We start from the raw sequence: 16,921 nt of genomic DNA on the forward strand, positions 1-16,921 counted from the left end.
TGATCACTAAGCTTTATGATTAGCCATTGTTATTTAACCTTTTTTCAAGATCACCTGGTATGAATAATGGCAAGAAACCAATGTGAATTAAGACACCATTCCCATTGTTTTATAGTTTTACATTTATCATATTATTATTTTGACCAAGGTTGTTTTGTTTTTTCTTATGTTTTTAAAATAGTCCTTATATAAAACTCTAATATTATTTTTTTGAAAGTTAATGGAATAACAATTAGTCTCTTCATTATGAAAGTAATTAAAATGGATTTAAATAAAAAAAAATCAAGACATTACACGTTGGTATCATTAGGGGTATCAATTTATGACACGACACGACAAAAATACACGAAACGAAACGAAATCGGGACGAAATCAAAATTCGAATTCGTGTTCGTGTTGTGTTCGTGTCAAGATTAAAAAACACGATGTCGTGTCGTGTTCATAAATCAACACAAAATTGACATGATTAAGCATGTGGTTGCCGGGTTTTTCGTGTTTGTCGTTTTTATTGTGTTATATATCTTTAAGTATGAATGAAATACACTAATAGTTACGTAATGTTATCTTTGTCGTGTTGTGTCGTGTTGTCGTGTTTTAATTGTTTCGTTTTTGTGTTAATGAAAAAAAACACGACATCGTGTCGTGTCGTGTTCGTGTTATATAAAACCTTGTCATGTCGTGTCGTGTCGTGTCAGACAAAAACACGACACGACTGCCCGATTTGACAGCCCTAGGTATCATAGCATAATTTGAGGGATTTAGATATACACTTGTGTTTCTTTAAACTAAAATTGCTCTATGACCTAACTTGAGTAAATGTTTGGAAAAAGAAGAGAATGCAGCACGTGTAGTCATGTGGAGTTCATTGGCCAGTGAGCCACATGCTTACAAATAAGTTTATATCTTGAATAGTTGATACTTATGAAATGTTGACATTGTGTATACTAGAAAGTTAATGTTTATGTACTCTTTATACTATCTATTCTACAGTTGCCTTGTAGGATGCTTTATTTGTATTACATGTGCCATTATATATAAGTGTTTGCTTCACAGTAGTTTTCAGTTACATCAATGTAGACAGCTTGTAGCATGAATTTAATGATTGTAAACAATTATAATCATATAAGGTTAGAAAATTTTGATTGGGCCTTGCTGCATGTTCTTGATTGATTGTTTCCTTAGAGTATGATCAATTTTTTAGAATAATTTTAATTGATGTGAAAGGTTACAGTGAGTTCTTAGAATAATATAAGAATAATAATGTAAGTGTAAGTATGTAAGTATGTAAGTACCTGACCCCTTTAGTTCATTAGGATCCGTTTTGTGAGCTTTGGGAACAAATATCTATAGGTGTGGAAGATACTAGGGGGACATATTATCACAATCACATGACAAATAGTTGAGTTTGGAAGAGTCAAGAGGAGGCCTAAAGAACTGATGAGTTATATATGGGAGTAAAGAGATAACAAGTAAAAGAAAAGCATATCAATAATTGTATTGACTGAATTTAAAATTGTGGGTGGCTACTAGAGGTTGATTTATGAGTAGATCAGAGGTTGTAACTGAACGAGCAGCATGGAAGAATTGTCTTTTGGATGATCGAGCAGTCATATAGATATAACAACCATGGAACGCAACATATGGGAAAGTGGGGAACGGCTATCCTTCCTAGAGAGATGTGAGAAAATGGAATGGTAAAGAAGAGATATGAGTAGATGGAAAAGTGAAGAAGATAGAGGTTTGAGGAATAGATAAAAACACTTTAGCTTACGGTTGAGGGAATCAAGGTAACACTAAGAGTGGTCATAGATATCTAGCTAGTGGTAAAGATCATGAAAGAAAAGTGTTAAAAATGATAAATATGCATCCAGACTATGACATCACGATGAGATAGAGGGTGATCCACAATAGAATTTGGTTTGAACCCACGTCAATGATAATTAATCATCTATGGCAAAGAGAAGACAAATGGAAAAGTATGTCGAAGTTAGGTTATGCACTCAAAGAAAAGAGGATCCACTTCATAGTTATAAGATTAGTATTACTTAATAATAAGAATAATTAAGAAATGGTTATTTGAGGAATATGTAATCATTTTCCAGAAGAGGGGATGAAATTGTCAACTTAGAAAGCTTTTGATGCAGAGATATTTGTTTTGATCAACTAAAATTATCATTATGGAAAGTTGAGGGTGCAAACTGCAAAATCTAAAATTAAGTGTAGCATTGTAAAATTTAAATTAAAATAAAATAAGGATGTTAATGGTTTAGATATGTCAAATAACATGATTAAATTGTGAAAATGTAAATAATGCTAAAAACTAGCAAAATGCTTAAACTAGAAATAATATGCAAACACTCCTCGTTTTTTCATTTCATTCGTGTTTTTGCAAACCAAGGAAGATTTAATGGAGATTTCTTCAGTACCATCTAGGGCTTGTTTCAAGTGAGGAATTAAGTACGCAAGAAAAGGAGACAAGGAAGCAAGGCTTGCAAGGTAAAAATATCCTCCTCGTTTAGCTTAAAAATCTTTTTGGTGAACTGGGTAAAACCCAATGTGAATTTCATTGGATACAATGATTGGGGTATTGTTTTCTTATCTCCATTGGATAGTTTTGATGATACCAACCTCAATCCAATCATTCCATGGTGGATTTGAGGAATTGGATGCAGACCCTCATGAACACTAGAAACCTAACTGGAGATTTCATATTGATATGTTATGATTGAGATATGTTCAATGACCTAGATAATGTGTTATAGGTAATGAATCAAATTGGAATGCTCAAACTCATCTATGATGGCGGAATCATGTATTGAGAGGATTTTTGGGAAATCTATGGATTTCTACATAATGATTGACATCTAAGAAGTGAATGAAATTCATGAACATGAATTTCCACTCTAGAGATGATATTGAAACCTAAGCATGAAGGAGTGCTAGTGAAGTTCTAACTCTAGTGACTGTTATGGCCCAAGGGAAATTTGGGAACATGGAGTGGAATTGGCGATTCCCTAGTTGAATTAAGTACTTACAATGATATTTATTATGGTTTTATGTTCCTAACAACATTCATATGAATATTAAACAGGCCAAGAATAAACTATGTGAGTTTTAGAATGTACAATTGGAAACTAGATTAATTAAACCTTCATTTAAAAGATTAAGGATCATCGTCATATCCTTAAAGACCTCAATGAGAACATAATGGATTAATATGGGTGTTTTTGGATGATAGAACACCTCCTAATCATGTGTGAGAACCTATACAATAAGTACAAAGTGATTTGGAAAGGGTCTTTACGACCTATGCAAAGTAGATTGTCATTTTGAGAAAGATCAAGTTTGGGTGTGTGCAACCTTGAAAACATGGCTGTGTTTTCTAAAAGCATATCGAAAACACGACCGTGTATTTTCTGAGGAATTCCAAAACATTTTTCTAACTTGAGTTTGGCTCCTTCATTTAACCTGATTCCAATTGCATTATTACGGATGGATGAAAAATGATGTTTAGAATAGTTTATACCTTTTATGACCATCATGGTATTTTGGTTATTTTGTTTACCTTCACCTACATTGTATAGGTAGTGTCTGGGAAGAGTTTTCTTGTAGATTGAGCTAAGAAGGAGTAGCAATTTACCTTGGTGAACTAGATGAGTACGTGTTGACTTTTCCAACTTTGGGGTACATGGCTAAATGTAGAACTATCTTATGATTTTTTTTAAAGTAAAGTGTGTCTTTTAAAATGTATGACTTTCTAACACATGTAGTTATCTATGATGCAAGATATGAAACTATTTAATGTTCACATGCTAATGTTAAAAGGAAAGAAAGTAAATGCACAATGAAAAATGTTCGGACCATGATACCACATAAGAATCATGATAGGAGTCTACTGAGGTGGTACATTTCCCTTCACAGAGTAGATGCGTTTATACAACATGATACCTTATGAACTGATTTTGTTCTTTTCACCTTGGCCTTAGAAACATGATACTTTAGTGGATTGATTTTTTTTCTTTCCACCTTGGCATTCGAATTGAGAAAGGGATCTAATTATATGATAAGACATAATACTTTATGTTATGCATGAAATGAAATCCTTTGATAATGCACTGAAATGTTTTATGGTCTAAAACTCATGTAACTCACAAGAAGTTTTGTCTTACGTATTTTTATGCCATGTATCTTAGCTCAAATGTATTAAGTGTTCTAGAAGTAATGGAGTCCATAGGAGACTTAATGGAGCATAAGTTACATATAATTGTGATTTGTAAATCTTGTTTTGCTTGTTATGGTTTATTTGATACAATATTGGTAACACCCATGAGACTATTTTGAAACTACTGTTCAAACTCTGATACTTTCTTAAATGGTTTTTGTTAAACCTTGTTTTTGGATTAAACCATAGCTTTAAATTTGTTTTAGAAATATGGGGTGTTACAGTGAAGTGGTGTGACATCAGCTGGGAAGGAGAACGAAATACTTCTTATAAGGGGGTGTGGAAACCTTCCTTATAGGACGCATTTTAAAGTCATGAGTGTAGTAGATCTCATGAGAACTCTGTAATTAAGCATAATTAGGCAAGAGTAGTATTCAGATGGGTGACCCTTGGGAAGTCCTTGTGCTGAGTGGCCCAAAGTGGATATACGTGCACCTAGGGATATTACAAATTGTATCAAAGCCAATAAACGATTGTGTTCGACATTCGACAGGGGCATCTACCCCTTATAGGGAGAGAGAGAGAGAGAGAGAGAGAGAGAAGTGGTGTGACACCATCATATCAGCATGGAAATAGAATGGAACACTCCTTATAATGGGGTGTAGAAACCTTCCTTACAGGACGTGTATTAAAGTCGTAAAGGAGAATGAAACACTCCTTATAAGGGGGTGTGGAAACCTTCCTTACAGGACACGTTTTAAAGTCGTAAGGGTGGTAGATCCCATAAGAACTCTACAATTAAACGTGCTCGGGGGAGAGTAGTACTGTGATGGGTGACTCCTGGGAAGTCCTTATACCGAGCAGCAAGAGAAGTTCACATGATCTTATTCCTGTCAAATTCATGGGCTTAATGTAACATCCCTAGGTCCTAGGAAGTCCTTGTGTTGATTAGCCCAAAGTGGACAATATCTTGTACGTGCGCCTCGGGATGTTACATTAAGCCCATGGATTTGACGGGAATAAGGTTACGTGGACTTTCCCTTGTTGTTGAAGCCTTTTGTGTCCATATAAGTAGCCTTGTTAAACGTAACACCTAGTTTTTGAATTTTAGCAAATGAAAGAAAAAAGGAAAATAAAGGAAAAGAAATTTGTATTTGTGTTCCCAAGTTAAAGAGAATTCGAAATAAAATCAAACATTTTGTTTCATTCTTTCCAAATCCTTTTAAATTGGAAGGAAAGTTAGGAGAGAAAGTTTTTCTTCCATTTCTTTCCATTAATGAAACTTGGGAACACCAATTTTTTACTTTCTTCTCACTTTTATTTATTTCTTTTCTTTTCCCTCGTTGAGTTGAACTCAGGAACAATGTGTAAAACGTAAAAATACAAAATCACGCACACACGCCGCTTAAGAAAGAAACAAAATCGAGACAATGGGAGAGAGGAGGAGGCTGCTGAATTGTTGAGCTTTGCTACTGAAATCCCATAGGAGAGTGCGAGAATGAGAAGCTATTTGGGGCTTGTGTTTGAGGTAACCACCGTCGTCACCATATTCATTTTCTCTCTTCTTTTTCTGCATCGCTGCCGTACACCACCATTGTAGCCTCTTTCAATCGGTTAGCCACTGTGAAACCACCAGAGTACTGCCATCTAATGGTGGTTGTGGTGCACCTGTTCACTACACTTCTGATCGAAGAGAGTTTAGATTATGTGTGTGTTTTTGGTTTGGAAATTGCCATTACCACTTCTAACCACCACTGGAAGCCCCTACCACTGGTGTTCATGTTCCTTCCTGAACCAGAACCACCACATGCCACCATGCAATGGTGGTTGTGGGTTGAGGAGCTTGCAAAGTGCAAACCAGTTAAGATAATGGGTTGTAATCCATCTTGAGGTACTCCATATGAATTTTTATACATTGAAAGTTGCAAAGTTAAAGCTATGTCATTAATTTATAAGAGCTTAAAGAAAGGGTAAAAAGTGACTTAATAACCTTTAATGCTTAAAACTCTAAATTGTCTAGAACTTCTAAAAATAATAATTAATTCTAAAAGAATCTTTTGAATTTGTATTTGATATAGTTGAAAAGATATGGATGTCTACCGAAGTCTTATTAATTTTGATCTTAAGAAGGTCATTTTCATCGTTTCTAAAAATAATAATTAATTCTACAAAAATCATTTGAATTCGTATTTATATAGTTGAAAAGATATAGATGTTTACTACATTTCATCTTCAAAAGTCTTAATGATTTTGATCTTAAGGTCATTTTTATCGTTTTGTTCAACGTTATTACAAGATAGTTCAGCATTTTGCTGCAATCTATTCCTTCCAAAATGGTATAAGATCATCGGAGTATCCAAATCCTATGAGGCCTAGTTTTTTTCAGAAATTTTAGTGTCATTAGTCCATTTGAACTTTGAACCACTTGGCCTAATTCTCACCCGATGAAAGATTTATGTTGCAATCTTTACAACTAGTCCAAAGGAAGTAAATCAGACCCTGAACAAAAGGCTGTAATGAAAGCAAAAGTAAAAGTAAGAATAAATAACTTATTCTCACCAAACGTTACAAAGATTGCAACATAAAACAGACAAAAAAAAAAAAGTAACAGCTTCTAGCGGCTATTAATAATTACCCTATTTAGGATCGAGTCGTTTAAAATGAAATAAATAGTATGCAACACAAGTAAAACTCAAAAATTAACCCAATGGTGAGCATCCAATACAAATAAATACACACATATAAACTCACCATATTTTTAAATATTATTTTGAATCCAACTTCTTTTGGTTTTGCTTTTTTTGACACAAAAATTATAAAAAAATGTGAAGATCTATTGTTGTCAGTCAGACTACAACCTTTTGAGCTAAAATGGCTTTCAATGCTTCTTTGATGTACGGATACTTATACGAAAACCCTAATTCTTTCGCTCTAACAGGCAACACCCTTTGTCCTTCCAAAACCTGCCCAAAAAAAAACCATTTTTAGGAATAATCATTTATAATTTATAATAATCATTGAAACATTAACTACTATATACTAATTTATTATTTAATCAATATATAACTAGATAATAAAAAAGTAGTTTCGCTTATTTTACTTTAATAATAATGCAAATTTTCTCCCATTCACATTAGTTGCAATCCCAGTCCAATCCAGTCTAGTCCAGTCCAAACACAGTAGTACATAAAAGGGCTTTATGCTTACCACTATCGCGCCTTCTCCAAGGACCGCTTTGAGGGCAAGGTCAGGCACCGGTAGCCATGACGGCCGCCCCATCACCGATCCCAAATGTTGGCACATTTCGGCTAGACGGACAGGGTTAGGTGCGGTTCCATTGATCACTCCTGAAATCCAATAATACTAATATATAAAAGAGTAAATTACACAAATGGTCCCTATGGTTTAGGGTAATTTATGCATTTGGTCCCTAACTTATTTTTTTAACTCGGAAGATCCCTATTGTTTGTTTTTGTTACGCGTTTGGTCTCTATCTTACCTAAAAATACTATTTTTCCTTTGATTTTCTTAATTTATTTAAATAAACACACCCCTAACCCCACCCTCTCACCTTACCTTACCTACCCCACCGTTTTTCCCTATTTAAATAATAGTGTCTTTTTAGGTAAGACAAGGACCAAGCGTATAACAAAAACAAACAATAGGGACCAAACACGTAACAAAAGCAAATAATAGGGACCTTCCGAGTTAAAAAATTAAGTTAGGGACTAAACGCGCAAATTACCCCAAACCATAGAGACCATTCGTGTAATTTACTCTAAAACTTGGAAAATATTTACAACTTTTATGTTATGTATTGGTATTTTGGGTTGCATATTACTATTACTTGTAAAAGGAAAAGTAAATTGTCCTTGATAAACACATGAATTGTCACCTTTATAAGATGGATTCGATAAGGCTTCACATAACAGATTCACCAAGTCATCTATATGAATCCACGAAAACCTAACACATTCTCAAAACAATATCAAATTAAATTTTTTTTTTTGAGAAATAGCAACATACTTTACTCTTTTTCCCAATATACTTCTAATAAACTCTCACGATTTTTTAAATCTCTAATAATACATAACTTGGTTGGTTAACGTGTGATAACTGATAAATAGATTAAAAAAATTTATACCTAATTAATTGCAACAACTTAAAATTATAACTTACATTACATTACCTTATAAACATTGATATTTAAGTAAGTTTTAAATCAGTTAATCATAACAAGAGTAAGTACCATTGTTTCCCAGAGCCCAAAGGTCCTCCAGCAAACATCATGAAGATAGGAACCATTTTAGCTGCAAAGTCACATCAGTAACAACTCTTTAAAAATTAAATCTAATCATTAACAACTCATCAAAATGCAAGAAATAGTAATAACACTTTATATAAAAATAATAATAATAATAATAATAATAATAAATAAACATACCTAAAGCACCACCATCTTTTCCAAGCACCACCCCAATACGAATAAGTGCGAGTCTAACATCCTTATCAACTGCAAGAGCTTTTCCTTCCCATTCTCTACAAACCTAATCATATAATATATATATATATATATATATATATATATATATATATATATATATACAAAATTACAAAAATAAAAATCTCATTACTTTTTTGTTAGAATATTTATTTGAATTGAAAGGTTTTTTTTTAATTAATTATTCACCTCGGATAGATAATCATTTCCAGAAGGGCTTTGTTCATCAAACACTTGTGTTTCACTAGTACCTGACTCAAAATAAATAAATAAAAAACATTATCACATGATTAGGTAACATAACATAATATAAATCAACTTGTAAAATTACAATTTTGTCCCCATACCATAATAGCCAACTGCTGTTGCACTAACCAAAACTTTTGGTCTTGCATCACTTGTGGAGCTATTTATCGAGTCAACAACCTTTATAAAAAGTCAAACAAGCCCATCAAAACAACACAATAAACAAAGTGCTCATTCTTTTATACCATTTCCCTTCATTCTCAACTTTGTGGGTCCCACCTTCATTTCTCCTTCTGTGGGACCCGTAAAATGAGAAGGGCAAGTGGTCAAATCTTACTTTCACTGAAAAAAAAGGCTGTTTTTTTAATACATTTTATAATTGTTTTGTTGGTCTTTTAATTTACAATTAATAACCTTTGAGGTGACTCCAATCCTGCTTTGTTTGATCTCTTTCTTGATCTGCAGTTGAAAAAATAAAAAAATCATATTATTTAGTACACAATGATTTCAATAAACAGTAGAAAAAGTATAATGGTTTAACACTATAGAGAACAGTTAAAATAGTGAAAGTACATTGAGGCTTTTTGGATTTTGCTCTTAATAAATGCACTTGTTGAGAAAAAAATATGTATAAAAGCCAACAAGTGATGCTGATGTGGCCCACTATATGATAAATTAGTACAAAATGCTTATGGTTTATTTACCTCAGAAGACCATCTTGTACTAATGGGTAATCCAGCCAAGTTTACAACTCCAGTTGACTTTTGAATGCAATCTTTCCATTGAGGCTCCTCTGCAATTACAATGCCTGGGAAATCCTTCACTACAACCAATAAAGAAGTATTTAGAATTTAGAATTTAAGATGAAAGCAAAGACTTTTAAGAGCGGTTTATAGTAATTGACATTGTTATAAACTTATAATTGAAGATTCATTTTCACAGAAAGTTGAAATTTCCAGAATGAATCGGATATTATGGATTTTTTTTAACAGTAACTATTACCTTCTTACCCGGAAAAATGGACTGAGCTTTAGATCTAGATCGAGTCAAGACACAGATACTATGGTTATCTGCATTCCAGAGATGATTAAGATTCAGTTACATTTCTATTATGATATAAAGTAAACAAAAAAGTTATATCTGAAACATGCCACATCAATACTCTGAAGTTGTAAACAACATATCAAAGTTGATACATTGTTATAAGAGCAATCATAAAAATCCAGAATGTAAATCCAAGAGCCTTTGAAACAGATAGATGGAATCATGGAATATTAATACCTTCATAGAGCCTTTGCACCAATTTACTCCCTATAAAGCCTGTAGCTCCTGTTATTGATACTGTCATCTGGTTACCCTGCAACAAACCCAAGAGGAGATCAGCTTTCCACCAACAACAATGGATTATGGAAGAGTTTGATATTCCTTTTTCTTTTGAAAAGAAAAGAACTAAGCTTTGACTTTTTCTCATCTTGAAATAGATTGTTATGGCGAATAATTTAGCTTGGAATTTTCGCCAAAAAGTGAAGCATTACAAATTGCATAGTATATATATGACTCGAGGAATTGTTCGATTTCTATGGCTGGAAACGTATGAAGTTAAGAATTCAACGTAAGTACACTTGTAAACGCTATTTTAAGGCCAAAATGTAGCTCCAACTTCCATATATCCGAATGATATTTTCGTAATTGTTCAAACGACGCAGTGATTTAACAATTCATACAATTACTTCAACTGAATAATCATCTCTTTCGATTCTCGTCATAGAATTTACAATCAATGTGTGGATGATGAATAAGTAAATGCAGAAAACTCATTCACCTTAACCGACTGAGACGAGTCATTGACGTCGGTTTTAACACACCAAACCCTAACTCTTCTGAATTCACTCACCTGAAATGGAAAACGAAAACTAACCCTAACACATCAACTTCGACAACGTAAAATACAAATCCAGATAGACGGAGATGATACCGAAGTCGGTTGAGGAGAAGAGTGAAGAGAAGGAGAAATTGAGGTTCTCCAAGCCAGAGCAGAAGCTCCACAGAGCTCCATTGATTTCAGCAGAGTAATTGTGGAGTCGAGTGGGAAGATGCAGGGTTTTTTGTGCTGCTGAAGCTGGTGGTCACGGTGGGCGACAATGGTGGATTGGTCATCGTGTTTGCATTCGAGCCACATTTTAATTGCATTTCTTCATATCTTATTGTGGTACCCACCCTTGTTCACTTGTTTAATTTGTATACTTAATTTAGCAAAATCAAGGTAGAGTCGACCTATTTGTTAATAATAAAAGAGATTCGTTAAATTATATTTTGGTAATTTTTGTATCATCCAACAATCATAAATTTCAAATTAAGAAGAAAAAAAAAAACATCAAGTACTCATATGATACACTCATACACATCGATAATGATCGGCAAACCAAACATGTGATCACATACCGGTGCAATGCCCCTTTGCAAAAACTGTCAGAGAATGCATTTTCAAATGGTGCAACGTGCCGCAAATCAACTTCAGCACGGTGTTGGATGTGCTTGATTATGCCTCGAGCTAGGGCAACTGCCCAAAGAAAAGGAAAATATCATTAGCTATCTATCATGGTATCATTTAGAACATTTAAAAGGCGAGAACGAAAGACTTTTTAACAATAAGATGGTGTGTACTACAAAAGTGGCTGATATAATCAAGTCAATGACTTTCCTTTGGTTCAAACACATGGGCAAAAGCAGAAATTTAAATTAGGTCGGATAGATTACCCTTCCTTTCTATAACTTGTAATCTGTTTCGTTTTGTTTGCATTTCTTGTTTTCCTTGTCTTGTAATTTCTCTCCTAGCACGTTGTTAGGGGTAGTTTTTTTGGCTTTAATATATATCTTTATTTGTCAGTTCAAAAAAATCTATTTTTTCCACGGGTATAGTAATTAGTTGTTTGTTTCAGACGTACCATTCAAGCATGCTTACGTACATTTATAAATGGGAAAGTGACATATATAGGTAAGATAGTTATCATTTTGTACATGTTTAGTCATTCATGGTGTGTGTGTGTTAAATAAGTCTTTATACTTTATCTTTTTATACATATTAAGTCCTTCGGACCGGATTCTATATGTTTTGTTGATGTGGAAACATATGTGGCATAAATGACAATTAAATGGCATCTTATGTGGCCTAGTCAATGCTTATAAACGAATATTTACACAAGAAATCAAGATGAATCAATTTTTGCCTAGAAGAAGAAGGAGTATGTCGACCGGCTCATGGATTTCGAATGGTTCAAGCAACTACAGAGTAGATAATGAAATCCTTTATGATTGTTTACTCCTTATACGCATTCGTACCTCCAAGATCAAAGATAACCCTGGAAAGAAATTTAGATGTGCCCTAACCCATTGGTAATTACCGATTTTGATTTTATTTGTCAAAATGCATCATTTTGGTATTCAATTTCACCTTCTTACCTTTTTGTTTTTCGTTTTTATTACTAAATAAACCAAGAAAAAGTGAAAATTTTGGGAATGGGTTGATGAAGAACCTATGAATATGAAGCCTAATGTAGAATATATATGCTTTTAGAGGTTCTAAAGAACGTGGCAGTTGTTAGGAAAATGTGAAAGAATTGAATCTTATGTTTCTTGTAATGGTTTTCTATTGGTTCTTGTCTTAACTGTTAAGCTTATGTATCGAGGTTTATGTAATGGTAGAAAGTACATTGATATTTTGTGTTCATTGTGAAGCTTATGTATTGATGATTATGTAACGGTAGAAAGTACATTGCTATTATGTATGGAAGTTGATGTAATGGATGTTTATGTAATGGATGTTGATGTAATGGATGTTTATAAAACTACATTGCTATTATATGCATCAAATTAGTAGACAACTGGAATATGAGTACCAAACAGTATGGGACAAAATTGATTCTTTTGTTTAAAACTAAGATATATAGAAAATGTTGACTCCTTTGTGTAAGACCAAGACAAATTGTAGGAATATTCTTTTGTAGACAAATGGATATAAAGACAAACAAAAGTAGGAGACAAAAGGCATCAAACCTTTAAATAATTATAAAAGTTAAGCCTACTACATCAAACTATTAAACGAGTAGGGGTAGTATAATAATTAAGTATAAAATATTAGCCCACTACATCAAAAGATAACCCCACATATATTGTACCATTATATCAAACCCTAATCACTTGAAAACCACATGTTTGTTTTGATTGGATCCACCTCCAAACCTTCTTCTTTAGACCAATTTTGATGATTCTTTCTGAAGACTTCCTCACCCTACCAACATCATTCATAGGAACCTTCTTTACACGAGCTTCATTGACAAGTGCTTGATTAACAATAGGAATAGAAATGATCGTTGGTGGTCCCACTGCTGTTACCGCCATCTCGTGTCATCGTCACCGCCGTACGCCACCAGGTGGGTGGTTGGGTGCTTTGCGAACAGAAGTGTGCGTGGGTGTGTTTCTGTGATTAGAGTGTGTTGTGTGTGGTGTTTTTTGGCTAGAATTCACAAGAAAAGCCACCACCACCACCATGAGGTGGTGGCTGCCACCTCCAACCACCGCCTGCCGTCACAAGGGTGGTTGGGTGTGTGTGTATGTGATATTTGTGTGTGTATGCGTTCATTTGAATATTTCGTTGTAATATTGTACTTTGACCTGGATAATTAAGGGAATCTACCACCACTACCGTAAGGTGTCCACTGCCGCCGTGAGCCGCCTTTGACCACTACTACCCGAGGCGGTAGTGGGTGGTGCCCGACTTAATTAACAGTTATTTAACCTAAAAGTTTAACAAATAGACTAATTAGGATGTGATTAGATTGGAAACCCTAATTTTGTATATGTTAATTTGGAATTGTTTGGACCCACAAGTTTGGACCATTGGATTGGAATCATGAATTAATCCCGACTGCATTGTAAGTTGACCTAGTAGAGTGATGGACTTAATGGATTAAGTCCTTAATGACATAAGTAAGAAACACTTAACCCTAATCGTCATTTTATATGAAAACCGTAATTTTGCTTGGGCCTTGAGTTAAGACTTACTATTGGGTTTTGGTGATTGGGTTGTTGATGGGCCATCCAAGAACAATCATATGGACTAGAATATTTTTGTGGGCTTTAGGGTAAGGCCCATGTGAGGGGTTTGGGTCCAATTTGGTAAATTGGGTCATATATTGGGCTTTGATTCATAGTTTGACTTTTGGGCCTTTGGATTGGGCCTTGAGTTCGAATCAAGCTAAGATGGGGGTAAAGTAGTCTTTTACCCCAAGCATGGACTTATGTTTATGTGTTTGAACCCAATTATTAATTGGGTGTTATTTTGATGTTGACAGTTCGGGAATCTGTCATCCAGCAACTTGAGTTTTGTCCGCGGGACTTCAGTAGTGTGAGGTGAGTTACCTTCCAGTAGAAGTGGGTTGAAGGCACCAATGTCGGCCCACTAGTAAGATCTATAGTAGAGATGATTGTCTTTATGATAATTATCTGGTATATCACTATCTGTTATGCTTTATGTGCTAGTATGTTATGATGTTATGTGATAGTGCTAGGAGGGGTATGATAGACCCCAGTACGGTCGATAGGGCCGAAGGGGTATGCCAGCACCCTGATAAGCTAGGCAGTATATGATTGATGTGTTTATGAGCTAGTATGATATGTGGTAGAAGTAGAGGTGAAATAGTCCCCAGTACCGGTTGAAAGGACCGAATGGGTAGGCCAACACCCTGATATGCTAGGCGAGATACCAGTCGAAAGGACCGAAGGGGTAGGCCAACACCCTTATATGCTAGGCGAGGTACCGGTCGACAGGACCGAAGGGGTAGGCTAGCACCTTGGTATGCTAGGCAGTTACCGATTGAAAGAGATCGAATGGGTAGTCCAGTACCGGATATGTTAGACAATATGTATATTGTATGGTATGTGGTATGATGGAGGAACTCACTAAGCTTTGTGCTTACGGTTTTCATTTTTGGTTTCAGGTACTTTGTTTTCAAAGGAAATGAGTCGGCCCGATCGCAGCGCATCACACTATGTTTTCCGCACATGAGATCAGTGGGATTACACTCTGATATTATTTTATGATAATATGTTTTGATTATTGACACTTTGGTTTTGACATGGGATGTTATTATGGATGTTTTCTTATACTATTGGTTTTATAATAACTTAATTAAAATGAAATTTTTGGTCTTGAATTTTGGGATGTTACAAGTTGGTATCAAAGCCTTGGTTTGAGAGATTCGGGCACACTCTCGGGTGTGTTTGAACTCAAATCGAGGGTTTGAAAGATTTTTACAAGAAAATATTTTTTCTGAAATTAAAATTAAGGGTTTTAATCAAGAACAATGAGTGTGATGCATGCAATCAGCCGAGCTCAAGTAAGTTTTCTCTAAATACACATACATGTTATGATATGTTATGTTATGATATGAACTAAGAATACGTGAATTGCATGCTAGATTAGGGCTAAGGATCTAGGAAGGATGCCTTATATGCCTATTGTATGTGCTTGTAGACCTGCATGCTAGTATTGATCACTCAGTGATAGGATGGCATGTTTAGGTTATGCCTGATTGTATGAGCTTTAGAATCTCATGCCAGTACAGATTCCTAATTAGAGGATATAATGGTTTGATTGGAGTATGTTGGTTAGATTTTCCATTTTCTGAATGTTGCTTGCTTTGTGCTTTATGGGACTCTTAGTGATGTGAGTTACCTACTAAGTGAATATGCTAAGTCACATGGGACACTGACCGGATAATCTCAGAGTGATGGACTTGACCCTATTGCACAACTCTTGTTTGAGTCTAACCGTTCTAGGGATGGGTCTTTTACTCGAAGGATTATCTGATCTCTGTTGCATGTGGCTATATTCATAAGGTATCTAGTTGACATTACTGGGAATCCTTCAGCAGTTGAGGACAGTGAGTTCGGGAACCTAGGAAAGCCTAGGATATACTACGGTGGGTTAGTAGTGTGGTTTAGTGAGACTTGGGCGCATCAGTTTGAGGAAGTGACTTAGAGGATTCGGGAGGATTGCTGAGGAAAGTATGGATAGGTGTGGAAGGTAGTATTGGGCCGGTACTACTGAAAGCACAAGATCCATACTCGAATCAGTGAGAGTCTTGGAGAATCTGAGAGGCTTCGGGAAGGAGAATCCTTGAGTATGTTTTGACCAGTGGTTTTGGTGGTTTTCTATTTTAGAGATGAGCACTTAGGGAGGCGGTTCTGGTTCAGGATTAGGTCTCGGCTCAGGTGGTGAGCAAGTCAAGGGAAGGACTGCCAAGATTTTGAGTTCGCATTGGATTGAGGTGATGGAAGGTGTTTTCCGCACTAGTCTCTACCCCATAGGAGCCAAGGTTTGGTTCGCCTTGGATGTATTGTACTGGGCGGCAAGGAGCTGTTGGGAATTGATTGTGCGATCTGTTGCACTTTCCAAATTGGAGACTATGTTTTGGGAGGAGTTTGGGACCCGATTTGGGGCAGAGAATGTTCCAGTTGTTGCAGTTCAGCCGTTGGCAAGGGAGTTAGTGATCGTGACGGGGTGTCAGACCCTGAAGGATATGACTTCCAGAGTCCGAGGGCACGAGATCGATTTGGAGCACATTGGGAAGAGAGGGTCGTGCCAAGTGCATATAGTAGAGGGTTTGTGACAACTAGCAAGCTTCTGGTCAAGTCAAGTCAAGTCAAGGTCAATAAGTCAATCTGGTCAACTCAACTAGTGTTTATATGTTAGGGATTACTTTATGTTTACTAATGTATGACTCTAAATCTTAATGCGAAGTATCACTTAAAAGTTATAACGTTCAAAGATTCTAGATCCTAATTAGGATAAGGGAAGTAACAACTCTATAAAACACTATTACGTGCCCTTCCGGGTGTATGACACTTAAAATAGGGTGTAACTAAGTCTAAAGTCCTTGCTCTACAAAGAAAAACATTAATAAAGGCCCCCGACAAAGTCTCTCCCAATCTCTCCCACTGTATCTCTCTCT

At 35.3% G+C, this 16,921-nt stretch overlaps 1 protein-coding gene across 2 annotated transcripts; it reads right to left on the bottom strand.

Moving 5' to 3' along the window:
• Positions 1–6,837: 6,837 nt before the first annotated feature.
• On the bottom strand, positions 6,838–11,103 carry LOC111903717 (epimerase family protein SDR39U1 homolog, chloroplastic). 2 transcript variants are annotated; one of them, XM_052766503.1, is made up of 13 exons: positions 10,885–11,103; positions 10,732–10,803; positions 10,191–10,266; positions 9,920–9,979; positions 9,614–9,732; positions 9,324–9,368; positions 9,011–9,089; positions 8,853–8,914; positions 8,607–8,709; positions 8,412–8,472; positions 8,058–8,128; positions 7,370–7,509; positions 6,838–7,125 (listed from the first exon to the last, which is right to left on the bottom strand). In XM_052766503.1, exons 1-13 carry the CDS (start codon positions 11,086–11,088, stop codon positions 7,009–7,011), a joined length of 1,209 nt encoding a protein of 402 aa, XP_052622463.1. In that variant the 5' UTR covers positions 11,089–11,103; the 3' UTR covers positions 6,838–7,008. The 2 variants fall into 2 exon arrangements, with proteins under 2 accessions (XP_052622463.1, XP_052622462.1); XM_052766502.1 differs by having other exon boundaries at positions 9,614–9,727; positions 9,912–9,979.
• Positions 11,104–16,921: the final 5,818 nt, after the last annotated feature.

Source organism: Lactuca sativa, chromosome 8, assembly GCF_002870075.4.
Source record: "Lactuca sativa cultivar Salinas chromosome 8, Lsat_Salinas_v11, whole genome shotgun sequence".
Lineage (NCBI taxonomy): Eukaryota > Viridiplantae > Streptophyta > Magnoliopsida > Asterales > Asteraceae > Lactuca > Lactuca sativa.

Coding starts and splice junctions, on each gene's coding strand:
- LOC111903717 (XM_052766502.1), bottom strand. CDS start 11,088: ATGTGGCTCGAATGCAAACACGATGACCAATCCACCATTGTCGCCCAC. Junction 9,090..9,323: donor GGATTGGAGTCACCTCAAAG/GTTATTAATTGT, acceptor CTTTTTATAAAG/GTTGTTGACTCGATAAATAG. Junction 8,473..8,606: donor AAAAGATGGTGGTGCTTTAG/GTATGTTTATTT, acceptor GTGACTTTGCAG/CTAAAATGGTTCCTATCTTC.